At 56.9% G+C, this 24,427-nt stretch overlaps 1 protein-coding gene across 2 annotated transcripts in view; it reads left to right on the top strand.

Annotated features, from left to right (window-relative positions):
• The window catches only part of LOC144946613 (phosphatidate cytidylyltransferase 2-like), a 38,407-nt gene extending 16,175 nt beyond the window's left edge, over nt 1-22,232 (top strand). For both annotated transcript variants that reach the window (XM_078875627.1, XM_078875628.1), the window contains exons 3-14: nt 7,597-7,706; nt 10,521-10,617; nt 11,357-11,454; nt 11,873-12,012; nt 13,405-13,463; nt 15,737-15,819; nt 16,952-17,039; nt 17,865-17,933; nt 19,071-19,235; nt 19,895-20,014; nt 20,484-20,587; nt 20,855-22,232. In XM_078875627.1, coding sequence (XP_078731753.1) covers nt 7,597-7,706; nt 10,521-10,617; nt 11,357-11,454; nt 11,873-12,012; nt 13,405-13,463; nt 15,737-15,819; nt 16,952-17,039; nt 17,865-17,933; nt 19,071-19,235; nt 19,895-20,014; nt 20,484-20,587; nt 20,855-20,966 — 1,245 coding nt within the window. In that variant the 3' untranslated portion in view covers nt 20,967-22,232. The remainder of the gene's footprint in view (nt 1-7,596; nt 7,707-10,520; nt 10,618-11,356; nt 11,455-11,872; nt 12,013-13,404; nt 13,464-15,736; nt 15,820-16,951; nt 17,040-17,864; nt 17,934-19,070; nt 19,236-19,894; nt 20,015-20,483; nt 20,588-20,854) is intronic.
• The last annotated feature ends 2,195 nt before the right edge of the window (nt 22,233-24,427 follow it).

The following is a 24,427-nucleotide window of genomic DNA, read 5'->3' on the forward strand; positions in this document are numbered from 1 at the left end:
TCTGAACCGGTCCTGGGCCATCCTCGCCTAGGTCGACTCGGCCTCAAATGAGTACCTGGTGTAGTGTGTAGTAAACATCGCCAATGGGGAGACAAAGGCGGCCGGGCTATAGGGGGGGGGGTATTTGTCTTTGTAGTTTGTTGGCTATGGGAGCAGAACAGGGGGGGGGATGTGGCGGTCAATGTCGCATTACAGCGGTGGTGGGGAGGCCTTCATCCAGCAGTGGATAGACCCTGGCTGACGGTAGTGGTGGTGGTGGTTGTGGTGATGGTGGTGGTTGTAGTGGTTGTGGTGGTTGTGGTGGTGGTTGTGGTGGTGGTGATGGTTGTGGTGATGGTTGTGGTGATGGTTGTGGTGGTTGTGGTGGTTGTAGTGGTGGTGGTTGTGGTGATGGTGGTGGTTGTGGTGGTGGTTGTGGTGATGGAGGTGGTTGTAGTGGTTGTGGTGGTGGTGCAAATGATCCGGACCACTGTTGCTGCTCGCACGCGGGAACTCAACCTGGTCACGGGCCTCATGCAACCTCCCCCCTCACCACAACCCCCCTCACCAACCCCCCTCACCACAACCCCCCCTCACCACAACCCCCTCACCCAACCCCCCTCACCACAACCCCCTCACCACAACCCACTCACCAACCCCCCTCACCACAACCCTCCTCACCAACCCCCCTCACCACAACCCCCCTCACCCAACCCCCCTCACCACAACCCCCCTCACCAAACCCCCCTCACCACAACCCCCTCACCACAGCCCCCCTCACTAACCCCCCTCACCACAACCCCCCTCACCACAACCCCCTCACCACAACCCCCTCACCACAACCCCCTCACCACAACCCCCTCACCACAACCCCCTCACCACAACCCACTCACCAACCCCCCTCACCACAACCCACTCACCAACCCCCCTCACCACAACCCCCCTTACCACAACCCCCCTCACCAACCCCCCTCACCACAACCCCCTCACCACAACCCCCCTCACTAACCCCCCTCACCACAACCCCCCTCACCCAACCCCCCTCACCACAACCCCCCTCACCCAACCCCCCTCAACACAACCCCCTCACCAACCCCCCTCACCACAACCCCCTCACCCAACCCCCCTCACCACAACCCCCCCTCACCACAACCCCCCCTCACCAACCCCCCTCACCACAACCCCCTCACCCAACCCCCCTCACCACAACCCCCTCACCACAACCCCCCTCACCACAACCCACTCACCAACCCCCCTCACCACAACCCCCTCACCACAACCCCCTCACCACAACCCCCTCACCACAACCCCCTCACCACAACCCCCTCACCAACCCCCCTCACCACAACCCCCCTCACTAACCCCCCTCACCACAACCCCCCTCACCACAACCCCCCTCACCCAACCCCCCTCAACACAACCCCCTCACCCAACCCGCCTCACCACAACCCCCCCTCACCACAACCCCCCTCACTAACCCCCCTCACCACAACCCCCCTCACCCAACCCCCCTCACCACAACCCCCTCACCACAACCCCCTCACCAACCCCCCTCACCACAACCCCCTCACCAACCCCCCTCACCACAACCCCCTCACCCAACCCCCCTCACCACAACCCCCCTCACCACAACCCCCCTCACCCAACCCCCCTCACCCAACCCCCCTCACCACAACCCCCTCACCAACCCCCCTCACCACAACCCCCCTCACCACAACCCCCCTCACCACAACCCCCTCACCACAACCCCCTTACCACAAACCCCCTCACCACAACCCCCTCACCAACCCCCCTCACCACAACCCCCTCACCAACCCCCCTCACCAAATCCCCTCACCAACCCCCCTCACCACAACACCCTTACCACAACCCCCTCACCCATCCCCCCTCACCCAACCCCCCTCACCCAACCCCCCTCACCAACCCCCCTCACCAACCCCCCTCACCAATCCCCCCTCACCCAACCCCCTCACCACAACCCCCTCACCACAACCCCCCCTCACCACAACCCCCCCTCACCCAACCCCCCTCACCAACTCCCCTCACCAACCCCCCTCACCACAACCCCCTTACCACAAACCCCCCTCACCACAACCCCCTCACCAACCCCGCTCACCACAACCCCCTCACCACAACCCCCTCACCAACCCCCTTCACCAACCCCCCTCACCAACCCCCCTCACCAACCCCCCTCACCAACCCCCCTCACCAACCCCCCTCACTAACCCCCCTCACCAACCCCCCTCACCAACCCCCCTCAACAACCCCCCCTCACTAACCCCCCTCACCAACCCCCTCTCACCACAACCCCCTCACCAACCCCCTCACCAACCCCCTCACCACAACCCCCTCACCACAACCCCCTCACCACAACCCCCTCACCACAACCCCCTCACCACAACCCCCTCACCACAACCCCCCTCACCAACCCCCTCACCACAACCCCCCCTCACCACAACCTCCCTCACCACAACCCCCCTCACCAACCCCCCTCACCAACCTCCTCACCACAACCCCCCTCACCAACCTCCTCACCACAACCCCCCTCACCAACCCCCCCTCACCACAACCCCCCTCACCACAACCCCCTCACCAACCCCCTCACCAACCCCCCTCTCCACAACCCCCCTCACCAACCCCCCCTCACCACAACCCCCTCACCACAACCCCCTCACCACAACCCCCCTCACCAACCCCCTCACCACAACCCCCTCACCACAACCCCCTCACCACAACCCCCTCACCACAACCCCCTCACCACAACCCCCCTCACCACAACCCCCCTCACCAACCCCCTCACCACAACCCCCCTCACCAACCCCCTCACCACAACCCCCCCTCACCACAACCCCCCTCACCAACCCCCCTCACCACAACCCCCTCACCAACCCCCCTCACCAACCCCCCTCACCAACCCCCCTCACCACAACCCCCTCACCAACCCCTCCTCACCAACCCCCCCCCCCTCACCAACCCCCCCCTCACCACAACCCTCTCACCACAACCCCCTCACCACAACCCCCTCACCAACCCCCCCTCACCAACCCCCCCTCACCAACCCCCCCTCACCAACCCCCCTCACCAACCCCCCCTCACCAACCCCCCTCACCACAATTCCCTCACCAACCCCCCCCTCACCAACCCCCCCTCACCAACCCCCCCTCACCAACCCCCCTCACCACAATCCCCCTCACCACAATTCCCTCACCAAACCCCTCACCACAACCCCCTCACTACAACCCCTTCACCACAACCCCCTCACCCAACCCCCCTCACCACAACCCCCTCACCACAACCCCCTCACCACAACCCCCTCACCACAACCCCCTCACCACAACCCCCTCTCCACAACCCCCTCACCAACCCCCCTCACCACAACCCCCTCACCACAACCCCCTCACCACAACCCCCTCTCCAAAACCCCCTCACCAACCCCCCTCACCACAACCCCCTCACCACAACCCCCTCACCACAACCCCCTCTCCACAACCCCATCACCAACCCCCCTCACCACAACCCCCTCACCAACCCCCCTCACCACAACCCCCTCACCAACCCCCCTCACCACAACCCCCTCACCAACCCCCCTCACCACAACCCCCTCACCAACCCCCCTCTCCACAACCCCCTCACCAACCCCCCTCTCCACAACCCCCCTCACCCAACCCCCCTCTCCACAACCCCCCTCACCCAACCCCCCTCACCACAACCCCCTCACCAACCCCCCTCACCAATCCCCCCTCACCAACCCCCTCACCACAACCCCCTCACCAACCCCCTCACCAACCCCCCTCACCAACCCCCCTCACCACAACCCCCTCACCAACCCCCCCTCACCAACCCCCCCCCCTCACCACAACCCCCTCACCAACCCCCCCCCACCAACCCCCCTCACCAACCCCCCCTCACCAACCCCCCTCACCACAACCCCCTCACCACAACCCCCTCTCCACAACCCCCTCACCAACCCCCCTCACCACAACCCCCTCACCAACCCCCCTCACCACAACCCCCTCTCCACAACCCCCTCACCAACCCCCCTCACCACAACCCCCTCACCAACCCCCCTCACCACAACCCCCTCTCCACAACCCCCTCACCAACCCCCCTCACCACAACCCCCTCTCCACAACCCCCTCACCACAACCCCCTCACCCAACCCCCCTCACCACAACCCCCTCATCACAACCCCCTCACCACATCCCCCTCACCACAACCTCCCTCACCACAACCTCCCTCACCACAACCCTCCTCACCACAACCCCCCTCACCACAACCCCCTCACCAACCCCCCTCACCACAACCCCCTCACCAACCCCCCTCACCACAACCCCCCTCACCCAACCCCCCTCACCACAACCCCCTCACCAACCTCCCTCACCACAACCCCCCTCACCACAACCCCCCTCACCACAACCCCCTCACCAACCCCCCTCTCCACAACCCCCTCACCAACCCCCCTCACCACAACCCCCCTCACCCAACCCCCCTCTCCACAACCCCCTCACCAACCCCCCTCACCACAACCCCCCTCACCCAACCCCCCTCTCCACAACCCCCTCACCAACCCCCCTCTCCACAACCCCCTCACCAACCCCCCTCACCACAACCCCCCTCACCCAACCCCCCTCTCCACAACCCCCTCACCAACCCCCTCACCAACCCCCTCACCAACCCCCCTCACCACAACCCCCTCACCAACCCCCCCTCACCAACCCCCCCTCACCAACCCCCCCTCACCAACCCCCCTCACCACAACCCCCTCACCACAACCCCCTCTCCACAACCCCCTCACCAACCCCCCTCACCACAACCCCCTCACCAACCCCCCTCACCACAACCCCCTCTCCACAACCCCCTCACCAACCCCCCTCACCACAACCCCCTCACCAACCCCCCTCACCACAACCCCCTCTCCACAACCCCCTCACCAACCCCCCTCACCACAACCCCCTCACCAACCCCCCTCTCCACAACCCCCCTCACCCAACCCCCCTCACCACAACCCCCTCACCAACCCCCCTCACCACAACCCCCTCTCCACAACCCCCTCACCAACCCCCCTCACCACAACCCCCTCACCACAACCCCCTCACCAACCCCCCTCTCCACAACCCCCTCACCACAACCCCCTCACCCAACCCCCCTCACCACAACCCCCTCATCACAACCCCCTCACCACATCCCCCTCACCACAACCTCCCTCACCACAACCTCCCTCACCACAACCCTCCTCACCACAACCCCCCTCACCACAACCCCCTCACCAACCCCCCTCACCACAACCCCCTCACCAACCCCCCTCACCACAACCCCCTCACCCAACCCCCCTCACCACAACCCCCCTCACCCAACCCCCCTCACCACAACCCCCTCACCAACCCCCCTCACCACAACCCCCCTCACCACAACCCCCCTCACCACAACCCCCTCACCAACCCCCCTCTCCACAACCCCCTCACCAACCCCCCTCACCACAACCCCCCTCACCCAACCCCCCTCTCCACAACCCCCTCACCAACCCCCCTCACCACAACCCCCCTCACCCAACCCCCCTCTCCACAACCCCCTCACCAACCCCCCTCTCCACAACCCCCTCACCAACCCCCCTCACCACAACCCCCCTCACCCAACCCCCCTCTCCACAACCCCCTCACCAACCCCCCTCTCCACAACCCCCCTCACCAACCCCCCCTCACCACAACCCCCTCACCACAACCCCCTCACCACAACCCCCTCACCACAACCCCCTCACCACAACCCCCTCACCAACCCCCCTCACCACAACCCCCCTCACCCAACCCCCCTCTCCACAACCCCCTCACCAACCCCCCTCACCACAACCCCCCTCACCCAACCCCCCTCTCCACAACCCCCTCACCAACCCCCCTCACCACAACCCCCTCTCCACAACCCCCTCACCAACCCCCCTCTCCACAACCCCCCTCACCAACCCCCCCTCACCACAACCCCCTCACCACAACCCCCTCACCAACCCCCCTCACCACAACCCCCCTCACCCAACCCCCCTCTCCACAACCCCCTCACCAACCCCCCTCACCACAACCCCCCTCACCCAACCCCCCTCACCCAACCCCCCTCTCCACAACCCCCTCACCAACCCCCCTCACCACAACCCCCTCTCCACAACCCCCTCACCAACCCCCCTCTCCACAACCCCCCTCACCAACCCCCCCTCACCACAACCCCCTCACCACAACCCCCTCACCACAACCCCCTCACCACAACCCCCTCACCAACCCCCCTCACCACAACCCCCTCACCACAACCCCCTCACCAACCCCCCTCTCCACAACCCCCCTCACCAACCCCCCCTCACCACAACCCCCTCACCACAACCCCCTCACCACAACCCCCTCACCAACCCCCCTCACCACAACCCCCTCACCACAACCCCCTCACCAACCCCCCTCACCACAACCCCCCTCACCACAACCCCCCTCACCACAACCCCCTCACCAACCCCCCTCTCCACAACCCCCTCACCAACCCCCCTCACCACAACCCCCCTCACCCAACCCCCCTCTCCACAACCCCCTCACCAACCCCCCTCACCACAACCCCCTCTCCACAACCCCCTCACCAACCCCCCTCTCCACAACCCCCCTCACCAACCCCCCCTCACCACAACCCCCTCACCACAACCCCCTCACCACAACCCCCTCACCACAATCCCCTCACCAACCCCCCTCACCACAACCCCCTCACCACAACCCCCTCACCAACCCCCCTCTCCACAACCCCCTCACCAACCCCCCTCACCACAACCCCCCTCACCCAACCCCCCTCTCCACAACCCCCTCACCAACCCCCCTCACCACAACCCCCTCTCCACAACCCCCTCACCAACCCCCCTCTCCACAACCCCCCTCACCAACCCCCCCTCACCACAACCCCCTCACCACAACCCCCTCACCACAACCCCCTCACCACAACCCCCTCACCACAATCCCCTCACCAACCCCCCTCACCACAACCCCCTCTCCACAACCCCCTCACCAACCCCCCTCTCCACAACCCCCCTCACCAACCCCCCCTCACCACAACCCCCTCACCACAACCCCCTCACCACAACCCCCTCACCACAACCCCCTCACCACAACCCCCTCACCACAACCCCCTCACCACAACCCCCTCACCACAACCCCCTCACCACAACCCCCTCACCACAACCCCCTCACCAACCCCCCCTCACCAACCCCCCCTCACCAACCCCCCTCACCACAACCCGCAGTGAGAGCCGCGTGCTCTATCCACTGCACCAGTTTGCAATGGCCGTTTAAACTCAACACAAAACAATTCTCGTCCAATATTGCGAATGGAGGCAACGCGGTTCAGGAGCAAGATGCCAATGAACGGTCTGATGTTGATGAGGACGGACGTGTTTACTCGCTTGAATCGGCGCCGGCGACCTGCCCGATGTCCTCGGGCAGCTCACCTGCAGGTCACCTACAGGTCACCTGCAGGTCACCTGCCCAAGGACGCCCTCCGTTCAGCTGTGGCTCCGCAAAGCGATTGAATACACGACGCAAAATGACGCATCGGTGAAGTATCCAGGGCGTGCCGCGCTCCTCACGACGCCTCCACCTCCCGCAGGGCGCAGGAGGGCCGCACGGCGCCCGCGAGGGGCCCCTGGGCCGCGAGGCGGCGCAGGGCGACAACACCCCCGAGGTGCTCACGCGGGTCCTGTCGGGCCTCTCCAGCAGGTGGGTGGTGGGCCTCCCAGCAGCAGCAGCCGCGTCTCTATCTCTCTCTATCTCTCTCTCTCTATCTCTCTCTATCTCTCTCTATCTCTCTATCTCTCTTTCTCTATCTCTACTCCTCCCTGAGAGACCACCAGATCTGTGGTGGAGGTGGTGGTGGTGGAGGTGGTGGAGGTGGTGGTCATGGTGGAGCGGCAGTGTAGCGGTTAGCGCGCTGCCGGAGTTCGATTCCCGTTCACGGCCAACACCGGTGACGATTGTCTGATCCGGTCCTGGTTCTCGCCTAGGTCGACTCGGCCTCAAATGAGTATCTGGTGCGGTGTGTAAACATCGCCACTGGGGAAACAAAGGCGGTCGGGCGTGGTGTAGGCCAACCACCCCCTCGTGTGCCGTTCCGGCCTTCATAGGCGCTCGTGAACAGCACTTTCCCCAACAGTCTGTTAAGGCTACACGGGGGATCTTTGTCTTTGTTTTGGTGGTCATGGTGGAGGTGGTGAAAGTGGAGATGCACGTTCGCTTTCGGTTGCGCAGTCCTTGACAGGAACTCTCAAGGGATCGTTATTCTGATTCATAATAGATGTTTTTTTGGGTTGGATCGCGTAAATATATAAATGTGTCGTTAAAACCCGCCACCACCCGACACAGCGAACTAGTGAGGGTTGTCACGTCAACAGAACGTGGCCAATTCGTCACTAGTACAGCACTAGTGCATAGTGTAGTGTATAGTGTAGTGTATAGTGCAGTGTATAGTGTAGTGTATAGTGTAGTGTATAGTAGTGTATAGTGTAGTGTATAGTAGTGTATAGTGCAGTGTATAGTGTAGTGTATAGTGTAGTGTGTAGTGTAGTGTATAGTGTAGTGTATAGTGTAGTGCATAGTGTAGTGCATAGTGTAGTGCATAGTGTAGTGTATAGTAGTGTATAGTGTAGTGTATAGCGTAGTGTATAGCGTAGTGTATAGTGTAGTGTATAGTGTAGTGCATAGTGTAGTGCATAGTGTAGTGCATAGTGTAGTGTATAGTGTAGTGCATAGTGTAGTGCATAGTGTAGTGCATAGAGTAGTGTATAGTGTAGTGCATAGTGTAGTGTATAGTGTAGTGTATAGAGTAGTGTATAGTGTAGTATACTAGTACAGCACTAACCGGTGTGTTGGAGAGCCAAGCCACAACATTTACAATCTGAGTACGACGTTTCGCCAGTAATTACACCCAGCTTCATCAGGCGTAGATCTGGTGACCACGCTTCTGCGCTCTTGCGCCACGTGGAGGGGGGGGGGATTAAAATAGCCGTACCAAGGGTAATCCAGATTGAAGTATGCTGCCCTTTGTAGGCATGCATTTAAATCATGTTTTATTTTATTATTCACTTCCACGCAGCACTAAGACGGTAGCTATCCGAACGGTTAAAGTTATTTTTATTTCTTTCAACTTCTATATATTCTCTCATTAGTCTTGGCCAGTAGTAGCTAATTTTGCACAGAACTGCAACATTATCAAAATCAATTGAGTGTCCTTGTTGGCACGCGTCTTCTGTTTCTGCTGACAGTTGCATTTGGGATTATTTAATATTTCTCTGATGTTATTTTCGTCTCTTTAGTCTCGTGCTGATCATTCGTCCTGTTTGCCTAACATTTGCCGCAAGTGCAGTTATTGTTAATGTACGTTGGCTCATTAACCCCCCCCCCCCCTCCACTTTGCGCAAGAGCGCAGAAGCGTGGTCACCACATCTACGCCTTTATGTAAAAAACGAAGCAGGTGGACTTCTCCACAAATCTGGCTGTCTGTCTGATGAAGCTAGTTGTAATTACTGGCGAAACGTCGTACTCAGATTGTAAATGTTGTGGCTTGGCTCTCCAACACACCGGTTAGTGCTGTACTAGTATACTACACTATACATTACTATACACTACACTATACACTACTCTATACACTACACTATACACGACTATACACTATTATACACTACACTACTATACACTACACTATACACTACTATACACTACACTATACACTACACTATACACTACTATACACTACACTATACACTACTATACACTACACTATACACTGCACTATACACTATACACTGCACTATACACTACACTATACACTGCACTATACACTATACATTACTATACACTACACTATACACTACACTATACACTACACGCTAGTGCTGTACGAGTGACGAATTGGCCACGCTCTGTTTACGTGACAACCCTTACTAGTTGGCTGTGTCGGGTGGTGGCGGGTTTAACGACACATTTATGCTATTGGATTATATTGGTCGAGGGAGCCTACTACGTGCTCTTCTGATTGATGACGGACGTTGGGTTCGGTAACGACTCGACCAGATCTGTGTCTTTAGGAACCCCCCCCCGCCACTACCACCCGACACAGCCACACCAGTAAAGAGACTGCGAGCGTTTAACGAAATGCCCCCCCCCCCCCCCCATGTCGTCGTCACATCGGCGTCCACCGACGAGCTGCAGAGCGAGTCTCACAGCCGCCTCAGCGACCAGAGAATGACGTCTCTCTCGCAAACTGCGTCAAGCATCGTCGGGACGCCTTCGCGTCCGCACGAAACTGAACTTTGGCCGTGAGAACCATTCTTGAAACAAGAGCGGTTTGACGCGGAAATCGCCGGCACGCACGGCCGTTTAATGAGTTTGGCTGTGTCGGGTGGTGGAGGGTTTTACCACACGAATTTGATGATTACATCGTTGCGTGGACTAACCCTGAAGTGAACCGTGCATCGCGATATCGGCTGCGGAAGCCTCCGTGTACACAGCGATGTCCTTGTGGCTTCTCCTCTCCAGGTGGAGGAACATGTGCGTGCGGAGCATTCTGGGATTCGCGATGTTCTCCTCCTACTGGCTGCTCATCTACACTGGGCCGATCGGCCTCATCGCCATGGTGATTAGCGGAACCGGGGTCCTCATCGCCATGGCGATTAGCGGAGCTGGTGTCCTCATCTCCATGGCGATTAACATAGCCGGCATCATTATCGCCATGGCGATGGGCGGAGGCGGGGTTCTCATCGCCATGGCGAAGAGTGGAGCTGGCGTCCTCATCTCCATGGCGATGAGCGGAGCTGGGGTCCGCTTATCGCCATGGCGATGAGTGGAACTGGCTTCCTCAGCATCCGGGGGGGGGGGGGGGTGGGGGGTGTTCGCCATGACGCTTCACACTAGGCAGCCGCAATTACTCGGCCCGACCCTCCTGGCAAGGTGCCACGAGGCTTTCCTGGGTAAGCAGGTGGAGTGATAACGACAGCAATCACCTGAGGACAGGCCTGTAGTGGGAGCCTGGTGGACCGAGTCCTCAACATGGGGTAGAGAAAATCACCAAGCGAAGTTCGCGGAAAGCAGTAAACCACCACGGGGAGGCGACCGACCGCCGGGTGAGCGATCGGAGCGTCGATCGCCGCGGTGCAGCGGTGCGAGGCAGGAGCCGGGGGGAGCCCCACCCCAGACGTGGCCGTGGCAGCAGCGGGAGGGCTCGAGCCGCGGCCGAGTTGCGGGCCTCGTGCGGTGGCGGCGAGACGCCGCGAGAGCCGCGGTGGAGGGAACTGCTCTTGGCTCGTCGTCGTCGCCGCGTTGGAAACGGTTGCCGTGTGTTGTTGCTTGTCTCTGGTCGCCTGCCGCGTGCGCAGGTCTTGGTGCTGCAGGCCAAGTGCTTCCACGAGATCATTGGGATCGGGTACGTGGTCTACAACTCCTACAAGCTGCCCTGGTTCCGCTGTCTCAGCTGGTGAGTACATCGTCGTCATTGTCGTCGTCGCCATTGTCGCCATTGTCGCCATCGTCGTCATTGTCGTCGTCGTCATCGTCGTCATCATTTTTCTCGTCATTGTCGTCATTGTCGTCGTCGTCATAGTCGTCATCGTCGTCATCGTTGTCATCGTCGTCGTCATCGTTGTCGTCGTCGTCGTCGTCGTCACAGTAATAACGACGAGAGCCATTCATTTTGATGGAGCGCTCCCACACGTGGCGAGCGACTTGCATCGCCTCGTCACGATTCGAGGGGCACCCCCGGTGGCAGCTGCTCCCTGCGACGCATAACACCCGGCGAGCAGGCGGAGGTGGGGGACGGGTTGGGAGCCCGAGGAGGAAGCTCGGGTGCGGGGGTTGCCGGCGCCGTCCCCGTAACCGCTCGCGCTCTGCCCCAGGTACTTCCTGCTGTGCGCCAACTACTTCTGCTACGGGGAGACGGTGGTCGACTACTTCTCCACGGAGTTGAACCTGGGCGGCACGGTGCGCATGCTCATGCGCTACCACCGCTTCATCTCATTCATGCTCTACCTGGCAGGTGCGCGCTCCGCTCCGCTCCACCGGTCTCGTCCGCCGTGTCGTTTAGCTCTGCGTTGGGCGGTTCCTCCGGCGTCTGCTTGCGGACGTCTTTGCGTGTCCCGGGTCTCTCCCCTTGTGAGGCTCGCGGCCTCCGCTGGCCCTCACCTGCTGCCCACTGCAGGGACTTTACGAGGCGTTTAGAATGACGTCGCCGGTGCACTGTGAAGCAGGCGGCGTCTAGTATTTTTACGGTTAATTCACCAGAAATATTATCCAGGGAGGCCAGCCGGATTCGAGCCGCGAGCCTCTAGAATAGTGGTGAACGAGCTACCGCTGGGCTGCGTTATGCTGTTCGTTATCTCCTCCACAATGACGCAATGTTGTTATTTATTACCCAAAAGACATTGATGTTGTTGTTCAGAACAGGTTTTTTGGGTTGGATCGCGTAAATATATGAATGTATCGTTAAACCCGCCACCATCCGACACAGCCAACTAGTAAGGGTTGTCACGTAAACAGAACGTGGCCAATTCGTCACTAATACAGCATTAACCGTTATGTTGGAGAGCCAAGCCACAACATTCACAATCTGAGGACGACGTTTCGCCAGTAATTACAACGAGCTTCATCAGGCGACAGCCAGATTTGTTCTTGAGTGAAGTTGGGGGGGGGGGGGAAGGGGTTAATGAATGCATATGAATGACAATGGGCATCCATTGCCGTTTGGGTTATTTGTATGGTCATTAACGTACGTTATGCATGCACATTCTGCAAGGCCATTGTTATTGTACATCCTGTAGATTGTGTGTACTAAACTAGCCGTACCTGTAAAATTTCAACGGTAATCCCTATGGCAGTATGGTGACCTGTATAGGCATGGATTTAAACAATGTAGTATTTGATGATTTTCTTCCAAGCAGCACTAAGTCTGTAGCTATCCGAACGGTTAACATTATTATATTTTTTAATTTCGATAGATGCTCTAAATTGTCTTGGCCAATAGTAGCTAGTTTCGCACCGAACTTCATGAGTGTCCTTGTTGGCACGCGTGTTCTACAACTACTGACGGTTGCATTTGGGATAATTTTATATTTCTCTGATGTTCTTTTCGTCTCGTGCTGATCGTTCGTCCTCTTTGCCCAACATAACATTTGCCACACGTGCAGTTAATCCGGTACACACCTTCTGTTGATAGCATCGGCATTACATCTTTTGTACCAGACATTAATTTCTGCATTTGATGTACAGTGCCAAATCTGACTCGGCTGTTTGGTTTTTCCAAACATCTGGCTAGTTTATCAGTTACTCCCGCAATGTACGGTATTTTTTAATAGTTTTAACAGGTCGCGAAAGGATAATATTGTTCTCGAAAGCCTACGTGTCAAGCTGCTGTTGTTGTTGTTGTGTGTAGGGCTGTGCATGTTTGTGCTGAGTCTGGTGAAGCGTTACACCAGATTGCAGTTCTTCATGGTGAGCTCCGCTCAGTCGCTCACTCACTCATCTAGTAACCGACTCATCTAGTCACTCATCCAGTCACTCATCCAGTCACTCAGTCACTCACTCATCCAGTCACTCGCTCACTCAGTCACTCGCTCACTCATCCACTCCCTCATCCAGTCGCTCACTCACTCATCCAGTCACTCAGTCACTCATCAAGTCACTCATCCAGTCACTCATTCACTCACTCATCCAGTCACTCACTCATCCAGTTACTCAGTCACTCAGTCACTCACTCATCCAGTCACTCATCCAGTCACTCATCCAGTCACTCAGTCACTCACTCATCCAGTCACTTACAGTCGTTGACTCATCCAGTCACTCAGTCACTCAGTCAATCACTTACTCGTGCAGCCACTCGCACTCAATCACTAACCCACTCACTCACTCAGTCACACTCTCGCTCACTCAGTCACACTCTCGCTCACTCAGTCACACTCTCACTCACTCAGTCACACTCTCGCTCACTCAGTCACACTCTCACTCACTCAGTCACACTCTCGCTCACTCAGTCACACTCTCGCTCACTCAGTCACACTCTCACTCACTCAGTCACACTCTCGCTCACTCAGTCACACTCTCGCTCACTCAGTCACACTCTCGCTCACTCAGTCACACTCTCGCTCACTCAGTCACACTCTCGCTCACTCAGTCACACTCTCGCTCACTCAGTCACACTCTCGCTCACTCAGTCACACTCTCGCTCACTCAGTCACACTCTCGCTCACTCAGTCACACTCTCGCTCACTCAGTCACACTCTCGCTCACTCAGTCACACTCTCGCTCACTCAGTCACACTCTCGCTCACTCAGTCACACTCTCGCTCACTCAGTCACACTCTCGCTCACTCAGTCACACTCTCGCTCACTCAGTCACACTCTCGCTCACTCAGTCACACTCTCGCTCACTCAGTCACACTCTCGCTCACTCAGTCACACTCTCGCTCACTCAGTCACACTCTCGCTCACTCAGTCACACTCTCGCTCACTCAGTCACACTCTCGCTCACTCAGTCACACTCTCGCTCACTCAGTCACACTCTCGCTCACTCAGTCACACTCTCGCTCACTCAGTCACACTCTCGCTCACTCAGTCACACTCTCGCTCACTCAGTCACACTCTCGCTCACTCAGTCACACTCTCGCTCACTCAGTCACACTCTCGCTCACTCAGTCACACTCTCGCTCACTCAGTCACACTCTCGCTCACTCAGTCACACTCTCGCTCACTCAGTCACACTCTCGCTCACTCAGTCACACTCTCGCTCACTCAGTCACACTCTCGCTCACTCAGTCACACTCTCGCTCACTCAGTCACACTCTCGCTCACTCAGTCACACTCTCGCTCACTCACTCAATTCTGCGGTCTGTGTCTGGCGTGTGTGGACGAAGCAGCACCCAGGCCTAGAGACACACAGCACCTTGCCTGCCTAGAGACACACAGCACCTTGCCTGCCTAGAGACACACAGCACCTTGCCTGCCTAGAGACACACAGCACCTTGCCTGCCTAGAGACACACAGCACCTTGCCTGCCTAGAGACACACAGCACCTTGCCTGCCTAGAGACACACAGCACCTTGCCTGCCTAGAGACACACAGCACCTTGCCTGCCTAGAGACACACAGCACCTTGCCTGCCTAGAGACACACAGCACCTTGCCTGCCTAGAGACACACAGCACCTTGCCTGCCTAGAGACACACAGCACCTTGCCTGCCTAGAGACACACAGCACCTTGCCTGCCTAGAGACACACAGCACCTTGCCTGCCTAGAGACACACAGCACCTTGCCTGCCTAGAGACACACAGCACCTTGCCTGCCTAGAGACACACAGCACCTTGCCTGCCTAGAGACACACAGCACCTTGCCTGCCTAGAGACACACAGCACCTTGCCTGTCTGCGTGGCTTTGGCTGTTTGTGTCTGCGGTGGTGTAGCGGTTCACGCGCCGCGCCTACCAACCCGGCCACCCGAGTTCGATTGCCGCTCACGGCCAACACCGGTGACGATTATCTGAACCGGTCTTGGGCCTCTCCTAGGTCGACTCGACATCAAATGAGTACCTGGTGCGGTGTGTAAACATCGCCACTGGGGAGACAAAGGCGGTCGGGCGTGGTGTTGGCCACCCACCCCCTCTCGTGTGCCGTGCCGTGCCGGCCTTCATAGGGGGTGCTCGCTAACGGCACTTGCCCCCGCAGTCCGTCACAGACGACACACACGGGGCGATCTTTGTCGTTTCTTTTGTGCAGTTTGGCTGGACGCACATCACGCTCCTGCTCATCGTGACCCAGTCTCACCTCGTCATTCACAACCTCTTCGAGGGCATGATCTGGTGAGCACCGGGGCAGCCCAGAACTCACGCCTCTCCCTCTGCCCCGCAGTCTCTCCCCATTGCGCAGCGCTCCACGTGTGTGGCCCTTTGGAATTGCCCTCCGCACTGAGCGCCACTCTGCTCGATGATCAATGCGAGTGAACGGTGGCCTCCGGTCCCCAGAGCAGGGAGCGGCACTCTCCCACCTGCCCCCCGCCACCGAGATTCGTGTCCGTCGCGTGGCAGCTGATCCGAAGTTGTAATTCTCAGAGGTGAAAGGGGAAACCACATTAGGTGGAGCGCCACATGTGGTTGTTGTACGATGTGGTGTTTTTGTTGTGTGCGGTCATTGGTGGCTGCTGGGCCGAGATCATCAACTGCGCTTCTCCTGAGAACCAAGTTTAATCGCAACTCAGTCTGTGCATCTCTAAGTTGTGTCTATGCATCTCTAAGTTGTGTCTATGCATCTCTAAGTTGTGTCTATGCATCTCTAAGTTGTGTCTATGCATCTCTAAGTTGTGTCTATGCATCTCTAAGTTGTGTCTATGCATCTCTAAGTTGTGTCTATACATCTCTAAGTTGTGTCTATGCATCTCTAAGTGAGCCTAAGTGTCTTTATGCAAGTCCATGGGTCTCTGTGTAACTCAGTGTGTCTTTGAATAAGGCTGTGGGTCTCTGTGTAAGTTAGTGGGTCTTTGTGTAAGTCAGTGGGTCTCTGAGTAAGTTAGTAGGTCTCTGTGTAAGTCAATGGGTCTCTGTGTAAGTCAGTGGGTCTGTGTAAGTCAGTGGGTCTCTGTGTAAGTCAATGGGTCTCTATGTAAGTCAGTGGATATCTGTGTAATTCAGTGGGTTTCTGTGTAAGTACCTGGGTCTCTGTGTAAGTTAGTAGGTCTCTATGTAAGTCCGTGGGTCTGTATGTAAGTGGGTCTGCATGCGAGTCAGTGGGTCTCTGTGTAAGTTAGTGGGTATCTGTGTAAGTCAATGGATATCTGTGTAAGTTAGTGGGTCTCTAAGTCAATGGGTCTCTTTGTAAGTCAGTGGGTTTCTGTGCAAGTCAGTGGATATCTGCGTAAGTTAGTGGGTCTCAATGTAAGTCCGTGGGTCTGTATGCGAGTCATTGGTGACCGGCCTGAGACCGCCAACTTGCCCCCAGGTTCGTGTTCCCCATGTGTGTGGTGATCTGTAACGACATCGCTGCCTACATCTTCGGATTCTTCTTCGGGAGGACGCCCCTCATCAAGGTGAGGGTCACAGAAGCCCCACGGCGACGGGACGGATCACCCTCGTCGGTCGCCTTCATTACGGGACTGCTCGTTCCTGGCCAAGCGGACAACTCGGCTCCTTCATGTGTCCTTCACGTTTCCTTCACGTCTCCTCTACGTCCCCTTGACGTCTCCTTCTCTCCACTTACTACACAGTCTGATTTACACATCCCTTGTAAAGGTGTTTTCGAGGTTAGATTGCGTAAATAAACCCGCCACCACCCGACAGCCAATCGGTGAGGTTCGTCACGTGAACAAAACTTGCCAATTAGTTACCACGTGAGCACATTTATATTCACGCGATCTAACCCAAAAAACAACCTTTATTGTGGATAATATTGGTCGCGAAAGCCTACTGCGTGTTATACAACATGCACGGCCCTTCTGGGAATTAATAATTTCAGGATCATTGGTTCGGTACAAGCAAAAACTTCGGCACGGTTTTTGGCAGTGTCCGGTAATTTGTGACCAAGATGAACGAAAACCGCCTGACCACGATCACAGCCAGTGCAGCGAGCGGGCACTGTGCGTGCGTGTTCACGTGTGTGTGTGCACGCGTTCATGCGTGTGCGTGACTGGGCGCGATGTTCCCCGTGTACACACCTCGTGCTCTGCAAGTCAGAGATGTAACTGTCTTGCGCGCCTTCATCATCGCATGTCGGCTGCGCGTGCGCGCATCACCTGGGACCCTGGACACCCGTGCGCGCCGTGTCCCATCTCACGGGGATTCCCAGGTGGAGGAGTTGAGTCTGTTGGTGAAACTCGGCAAGCCCGTCGCTAACGAGGAGTGGACGCGTCCCCCAGGTATCGCCCAAGAAGACGTGGGAAGGATTCGTCGGCGGCTACATCTCGACACTCGTGTTTGGAATCCTGGTGAGAGAGCAGCCGGCCGCGTGCGTGTCCCAGTCTCTGTCCGCTGGTGGCCAACCACCGTGGCTCGTGTCCGCCGATGTCACCGCACCTCGCTGTCGCTTCCTTCCTTCTGCCCGTACAATACCCACGACCTTAATAGGCGCTCGCGCACAGCGCACTGCGCCTGTGCGCTGTTCCTGCCGCACGACAAAGGAGAGCGGCGGTGCAGCGGTTAGCGCCCCGCACTCTGAACCCAGCGGCCAGTTCCACGCCCGGCCGCCTCTGGGTTCAACATTTGCGGCGATTCTGCCTTGAAAATCCGTACCTCGAGCGGTGCGTGAACATCCAGCACTGGAGAGACAAAGGCGGCTGGGAGTGGATCTGGCCAAACCCGACCCCTCGCGTGTGCCGCTCGCTCGGAGCGCACTCGCCACTACTGGCCTGTGGGGGGCTACACGGGGGTGGTGGTGGGGGGCCTTCTGTCTGTGTGTCACTGTGTGTGGGTCACTGTGTGTGTATCACTGTGTGTGTGTCACTGTGTGTCTGTGTCACTGTGTGTCTGTGTCACTGTGTGTGTGTCACTGTGTGTGTGTCACTGTCTATGTCTCTGTATGTCTCTGTGTGTCTCTGTGTGTGTCACTGTGTGTGTGTGTCACTGTCTATGTGTCACTGTGTGTGTGTCACTGTGTGTGTCACTGTGTGTGTCACTGTGTGTGTGTGTCTCTGTGTGTCTGTGTGTGTGTGTCACTGTGTGTGTGTGTGTCACTGTGTGTGTGTGTGTCACTGTGTGTCTGTGTGTGTGTCTCTGTGTGTCTCTGTGTGTGTCACTGTATGTCTGTGTGTGTGTCACTGTGTGTGTGTGTCACTGTGTGTGTGTGTCACTGTGTGTGTGTCACTGTGTGTGTGTGTCACTGTGTGTGTGTGTCACTGTGTGTGTGTGTCACTGTGTGTGTGTGTCACTGTGTGTGTGTGTCACTGTGTGTGTGTGTGTCACTGTGTGTGTGTGTCACTGTGTGTGTGTGTCACTGTGTGTGTGTGTCACTGTGTGTGTGTGTCACTGTGTGTGTGTGTGTCACTGTGTGTGTGTGTGTCACTGTGTGTGTGTGTGTCACTGTGTGTGTGTCACTGTGTGTGTGTCTCTGTGTGTGTGGGGGGCAGCTCTCCCACGTGCTGTGCGGGCACCGCTACTTCGTGTGCGCCGTGGAGCCGAGTGGCGGGACGGCGGCGAGGGCGGCAGCGTTCATCATGGAGTGCGAGCCCTCGGAGACGTTCCGGCTCACGCGCTACCACGCGCCGGCGCTGCTGCAACACCTCACCGGCATCGTGAGCACCGTCGGGGGGGGGGGGGGTGACGGGAGGGGGGGTCTTTGTGTTTGTCTGTGTATTTATATATCTGTGTGTCTATCTGTGTGTGTGTGTGTGTCTACCTGTGTGTGTGTGTCTATCTGTGTGTGTGTGTCTATCTGTGTGTGTGTGTGGCTATCTGTGTGTGTGTGTGGCTATGTGTGTGTGTGTGTCTATCTACGTGTGTGTGTCTATCTATGTGTGTGTGTCTACCTGTGTGTGTGTCTACCTGTGTGTGTGTCTACCTGTGTGTGTGTCTACCTGTGTGTGTGTCTACCTGTGTATGTGTCTATCTGTGTGTGCTGTGGGTAGTGTCGCGGTTAGCGCGCTGCTCTACGAACCCGGGGACCGCTCACGGCCAACACCGGTGACGATTGTCTGCACCGGTCCTGAGCCTCCCCTAGATCGACTCAGCCTCAAATGAGTACCTGGTGCGGTGTGTAAACATCGCCACTGAAGAGACAAAGGCGGCCGAGCGTGGTGCTGGCCACCCACCCCCTCGTGCGCCGTGCCGGCCTTCATCGGTTGTGCTCGTTAACAGCACTTGCCCCAACAGTCTGTTAAGGCTTTCCGGGGGATCTTTGTCAATGTTTTGTCTCCGTGTGACTGACTGTCTCCCCATGTCCGCGTGTCCCTAGGAGAGCCTCTGGCTCTACCCGTTCCAGCTGCACGCTCTCGCCCTCTCCTCCTTCGCGTCTCTCGTCGGCCCCTTTGGGGGGTTCTTTGCCAGCGGCTTCAAGCGCGCCTTCCAGATCAAGGTGTGCGACGCAAAGACAAAGATCCCCCGTATAGCCTGTAACAGACTTGGGGCAAGTGCTGTTAGAGAGCACCTATGAAGGCCGACACGGCACACGAGGGGGTGGGTGGCCAGCACCACGCTCGGCCGGCTTCGTCTCTCCAGTGGCGATGTTTACACACCGCACCAGGTTCTCGTTTAAGGCTGAGTCGACCTAGGGGAGGCCTAGAACCAGTTAAAATATTCACCACTGTTATAGGTCGTGACCAGGAATCGAACTTGGGTCGCCAGACTTTTGTAGTGCACCGCTAGTCAATGTACCACCGCTCTCCACTTGGTGTGCGTCACGCACACGCACGCACACGCACGCACACATACACGTGCGTGTGTGTGCGTCACGCACACACACGCACGTGTATGTGTGCGTGGTAATGGCCGTGGTGGTTGCGGTTGCCGTGGTGACCGTAGTGATCACGTGGTGCGGCCTGCAGGACTTCTCGAGCAGCATCCCGGGCCACGGCGGCATCGTGGACCGCCTGGACTGCCAGTACGTGGTGGGCACCTTCACGCACGTCTACATCAGCACCTTCATCCGGTGAGGGCGCCGCACCACCTCCCCTACCCAGCAGAGGGGGCCCCCCGGGAAAGTGACGGAGGTCGGGGTGGGGGTCACTCACCGGCTGTCGAGACTCCCTCACTTACCACCTGTGGGTGGCCAGGGCACCCACCTCCTGGCTTGCCAGGGTGCGATGGGAGTACGGCAAGGGGGTTGATTTCGGGGGGGGCCGCTGGATTTGAACAGTTGAACCTCTGGTGACAACGACGCTGATGGTGTGTCGCCACCTCTGCTTCTCCCCCGCAGGGCTCCAAACGTGAATAAGATTATTCAGCAACTCCTGACGTTGAAGCCCGAGCAGCAACTGCAGATTTTCAACCAACTCAAGGATCAGCTTCTCAGCAGGGGTCTCATTTGACCACCACGTGGCTCCTGGTTGAGGAGGCTATAAACTCAACTGCATACAAGCACCACAACCACCACCTCCACAACTCTCCTCCTTTCTCCAAATTCCAAGGAGGAGCACCAGGGGCGAGCCCTCGTCCCAGGCCCCTCCCCGCTCAAGGACACCATCTCAGCTGGGGTTCTGGGCCTTCTTCTATCGCAGCGTCGAGAAATTTCTGAGTTTTGGTCGGTGAAACGAGATGAAGAGTGAGGAGGAACCACTGGCGTTGCGATGCTGCCTTCTGGGAGCGCGATGCCCTGTCCTGGGTGTCCGCGTTTGTCACCCGGAGTGGCGATGACCTCAAGGGCGGCAGTCCGTCATGTTTTTTTAAAATTTGTCTCACAACACACCAGATGGTTTGATTCATAATAAGATATTTTTCGGGTGAGGCCACGAAGCGATCTGGCCAGATTTATCTCGTAAGAACCTCCCCACCACACGACACGGCCAAGCAAATGAATTGTCACGTGGTGTGCAGACGTTTCATGACGTGCCGACGATAGCAAACCTGTCAACCCCTTATCAGTGCCCCTGCCTTATTACAGACCAATTCAGACCGTATTGGTCACCCCGTGCCATTTATAAATCTCAAGGTTCATCCTACAAAGTCCCATCACAAGGGAGAAACACAAACAAATAGACAAACAATATGTTCCCCGTGTTGAAACGGCTGTGTGTGACGTATGGACTCAATTTCCCTGTGCAAGAATACGGGGTAAACCGCGTGGGCTGACAGCTCTGCTATAGTTTGTTCACCTCGCTCAGCGGCGAGGTGCGGGGGACGAGCCTCACGGCCACATTCAGCGGTGAGATCCGCGACGTTTCTCTCGAAGCTGCCCCGAGCATCCTCGGGGCCTGGGTTGACACGACAATGTGCGCGCGCGTCGCTGTGGTCAGAGCAGCTGACTCGTGATCCGGAAGTCACGAGTTCAAGTCCCCGGCTCGGGGTCAGCAGCTGAGGAGGTGCAGCCAGTGCCGGATGAAGCTCGCGTGGGGCCTGTAGCATGATGTTATAAAGGGGCTCTAAATAAAAGAAACACATTAAAAGACAATTTTTTACTGGCATAATAAAGTAATGGTATGTTTTAATTTGCTATACCGCCCGATGATACGACAAATCGCTAACCTTACACACCCAGTCATTCATAAAAGTTGAAGGCGGTTTGGTAATAGAGCAAGTGCAGAATCACTGAAGCGGAATTGATAGCTTGAAAGCATTTGGCGCTCGGCCCTTGAGAGTGCGGGGCCCGTAGCTACTACACGTGCAGCTACTACACGTGCAGCTACTACACGTGCAGCTACTACACGTGCAGCTGCTACACGTGTAGCTGCTACACGTGTAGTAGCTACACGTGCAGCTGCTACACGTGCAGCTGCTACACGTGTAGTAGCTACACGTGCAGCTGCTACACGTGCAACTGCTACACGTGCAGCTGCTACACGTGTAGTAGCTACACGTGCAGCTACTACACGTGTAGCAGCTACACGTGCAGCTGCTACACGTGCAACTGCTACACGTGTAGCAGCTGCTACACGTGTAGCAGCTACACGTGCAGCTGCTACACGTGCAGCTGCTACACGTGCAGCTGCTACACGTGTAGTAGCTACACGTGCAGCTACTACACGTGCAGCTACTACACGTGCAGCTACTACACGTGCAGCTGCTACACGTGCAGCTGCTACACGTGCAGCTGCTCGTGCTGCTGGGATCGTCGGCACTGGGTGCAGCGGCTGGGGAGGCGTGCGCCTCGGGCTCAGGGCCACAAAGGGAGATGCGGAGGGTCGCCCTCTTGTTTGATTTGACGAGGGTAAATTATGGTAAACGAAGTGAGGCGATGTTAAATGATAATAAATGATGTTTAATGATGGTAATATATGTTGTTTGTAGGAGCTATTGAAATAAAACCGATAGGAGTTTCCACCAGAATTGGTTGATGTGCTTGCTTCGTGTATAGACGAGAGAATCCAAAATCATCACCAACTATGGGGTCGTCGATTTACTACGATGACCATTGTATCAGGCAAGTCCCACTGAGCGATGTAGCTCCTTTTCAGAAGCGACCTGGACATCACAAATGAAAGTTCAACGAAGTGGCTCATCATCACGTGGAAATGTAAAGCGGCCAAAATACTCTAAAGGCGTGATGTTAATTCTAAGTGGGTAGGGAAAAAACCGGAGGACCCGGAGAAAAATCCACGTGGCAACACGCAAACTTCAAATATACAGCAGGCGTCGGGGTCGGAATCGAACCCACGGCCTCCTGTATACCAGGCGAGGTAAATTTCGATGTAAAGCTTTCGTGACTGCAGGGATTCATATTCTTGAATCTTTCGGTAAAGTCACGTTGAAGGGAAATAATAAAATAAGAAAAATAAAACAATAAAATTCTCACGACGTTTCGGCCACAACACAAGCAGCCGTCCTCAGGTGAAGAACAGAGCTGTCGGAAAGACCGCGTCCTCATTAAGACTAAGAATACCACGCGAGGTAGTGAACATCTCGCTGCTGAACGAAGGCTTCACCAACCCGTCTCCATGTTTATTCTAGATTTGAAGCTTTCGTGACTGCAAGGATTCGTACTCTTAGGTTTTTTCGGTAAAGTCACGTAGGTAAAAATAAAATGTAACAATGCTGCGGCGTGACAACCCATCGAGTCCCTGCGCACGCGCGGATTTCGTCGCTCCGTCTCCGCAGCGGACGAGTGTCTTCGGACGCCGCCTCTCCCCTCCTTGGCCGCCACTCCGCGGTCGTCGCTTTGTCAAGACCCCGACAATTGTGACCTCGTGGATATTTGCCGGGGAACGTGCAGTTAGATTTCTTGTGATGGATGGCCCGATTTAAGGGCGTGCTGTGGCGGTTGAGATCGCTGGCCAAAGACAAAGATCCCCCGTGTAGCCTCTAACAGACTGGGGGCAAGTGCTGTTAGTAGCGGCACCTCCCACACCACCACCTCCCCCCGCTGGACAGACTGCCACTCCCGCCATAGTAACGTGGCATTTCTACCAATGGGATCGTCAGAAGGGTGCCACCCAAATTCCTCATTTGAAAAGGGAGGCATCATCGACTTGACTTGAATAATTTAATCAAACCATCAACGCTATTGGCCGGCGTTATGGACACGTGTGTACACACACGCGCGCGTGTCACGTGTCCCGTAAATTCCGTCATCGGACAACCGATCCGGTGAAACCTGAATCCGACGCGACGTGAGTGACATGAAGGCTCGTGGTGGCGATGATGATTGGTGGTGGTGAGATTTGCACCTAACGCGCAGCCTACACACAAAGTAGGGCAGCAAGGACGCATCGATTAATCAATTACAATCGATTATTTTCTCTTTATGACGTCACTAGTTTTGCAGGAACACCCGCCAGCCACTAGAGGCGCTACAGCAATTAACACTTTAAAATAAATAAATAATCGACCAATTCAT

This window comes from Lampetra fluviatilis, chromosome 41 (assembly GCF_964198595.1).
Source record: "Lampetra fluviatilis chromosome 41, kcLamFluv1.1, whole genome shotgun sequence".
In the NCBI taxonomy this organism is placed as follows: Eukaryota; Metazoa; Chordata; class Hyperoartia; order Petromyzontiformes; family Petromyzontidae; genus Lampetra; species Lampetra fluviatilis.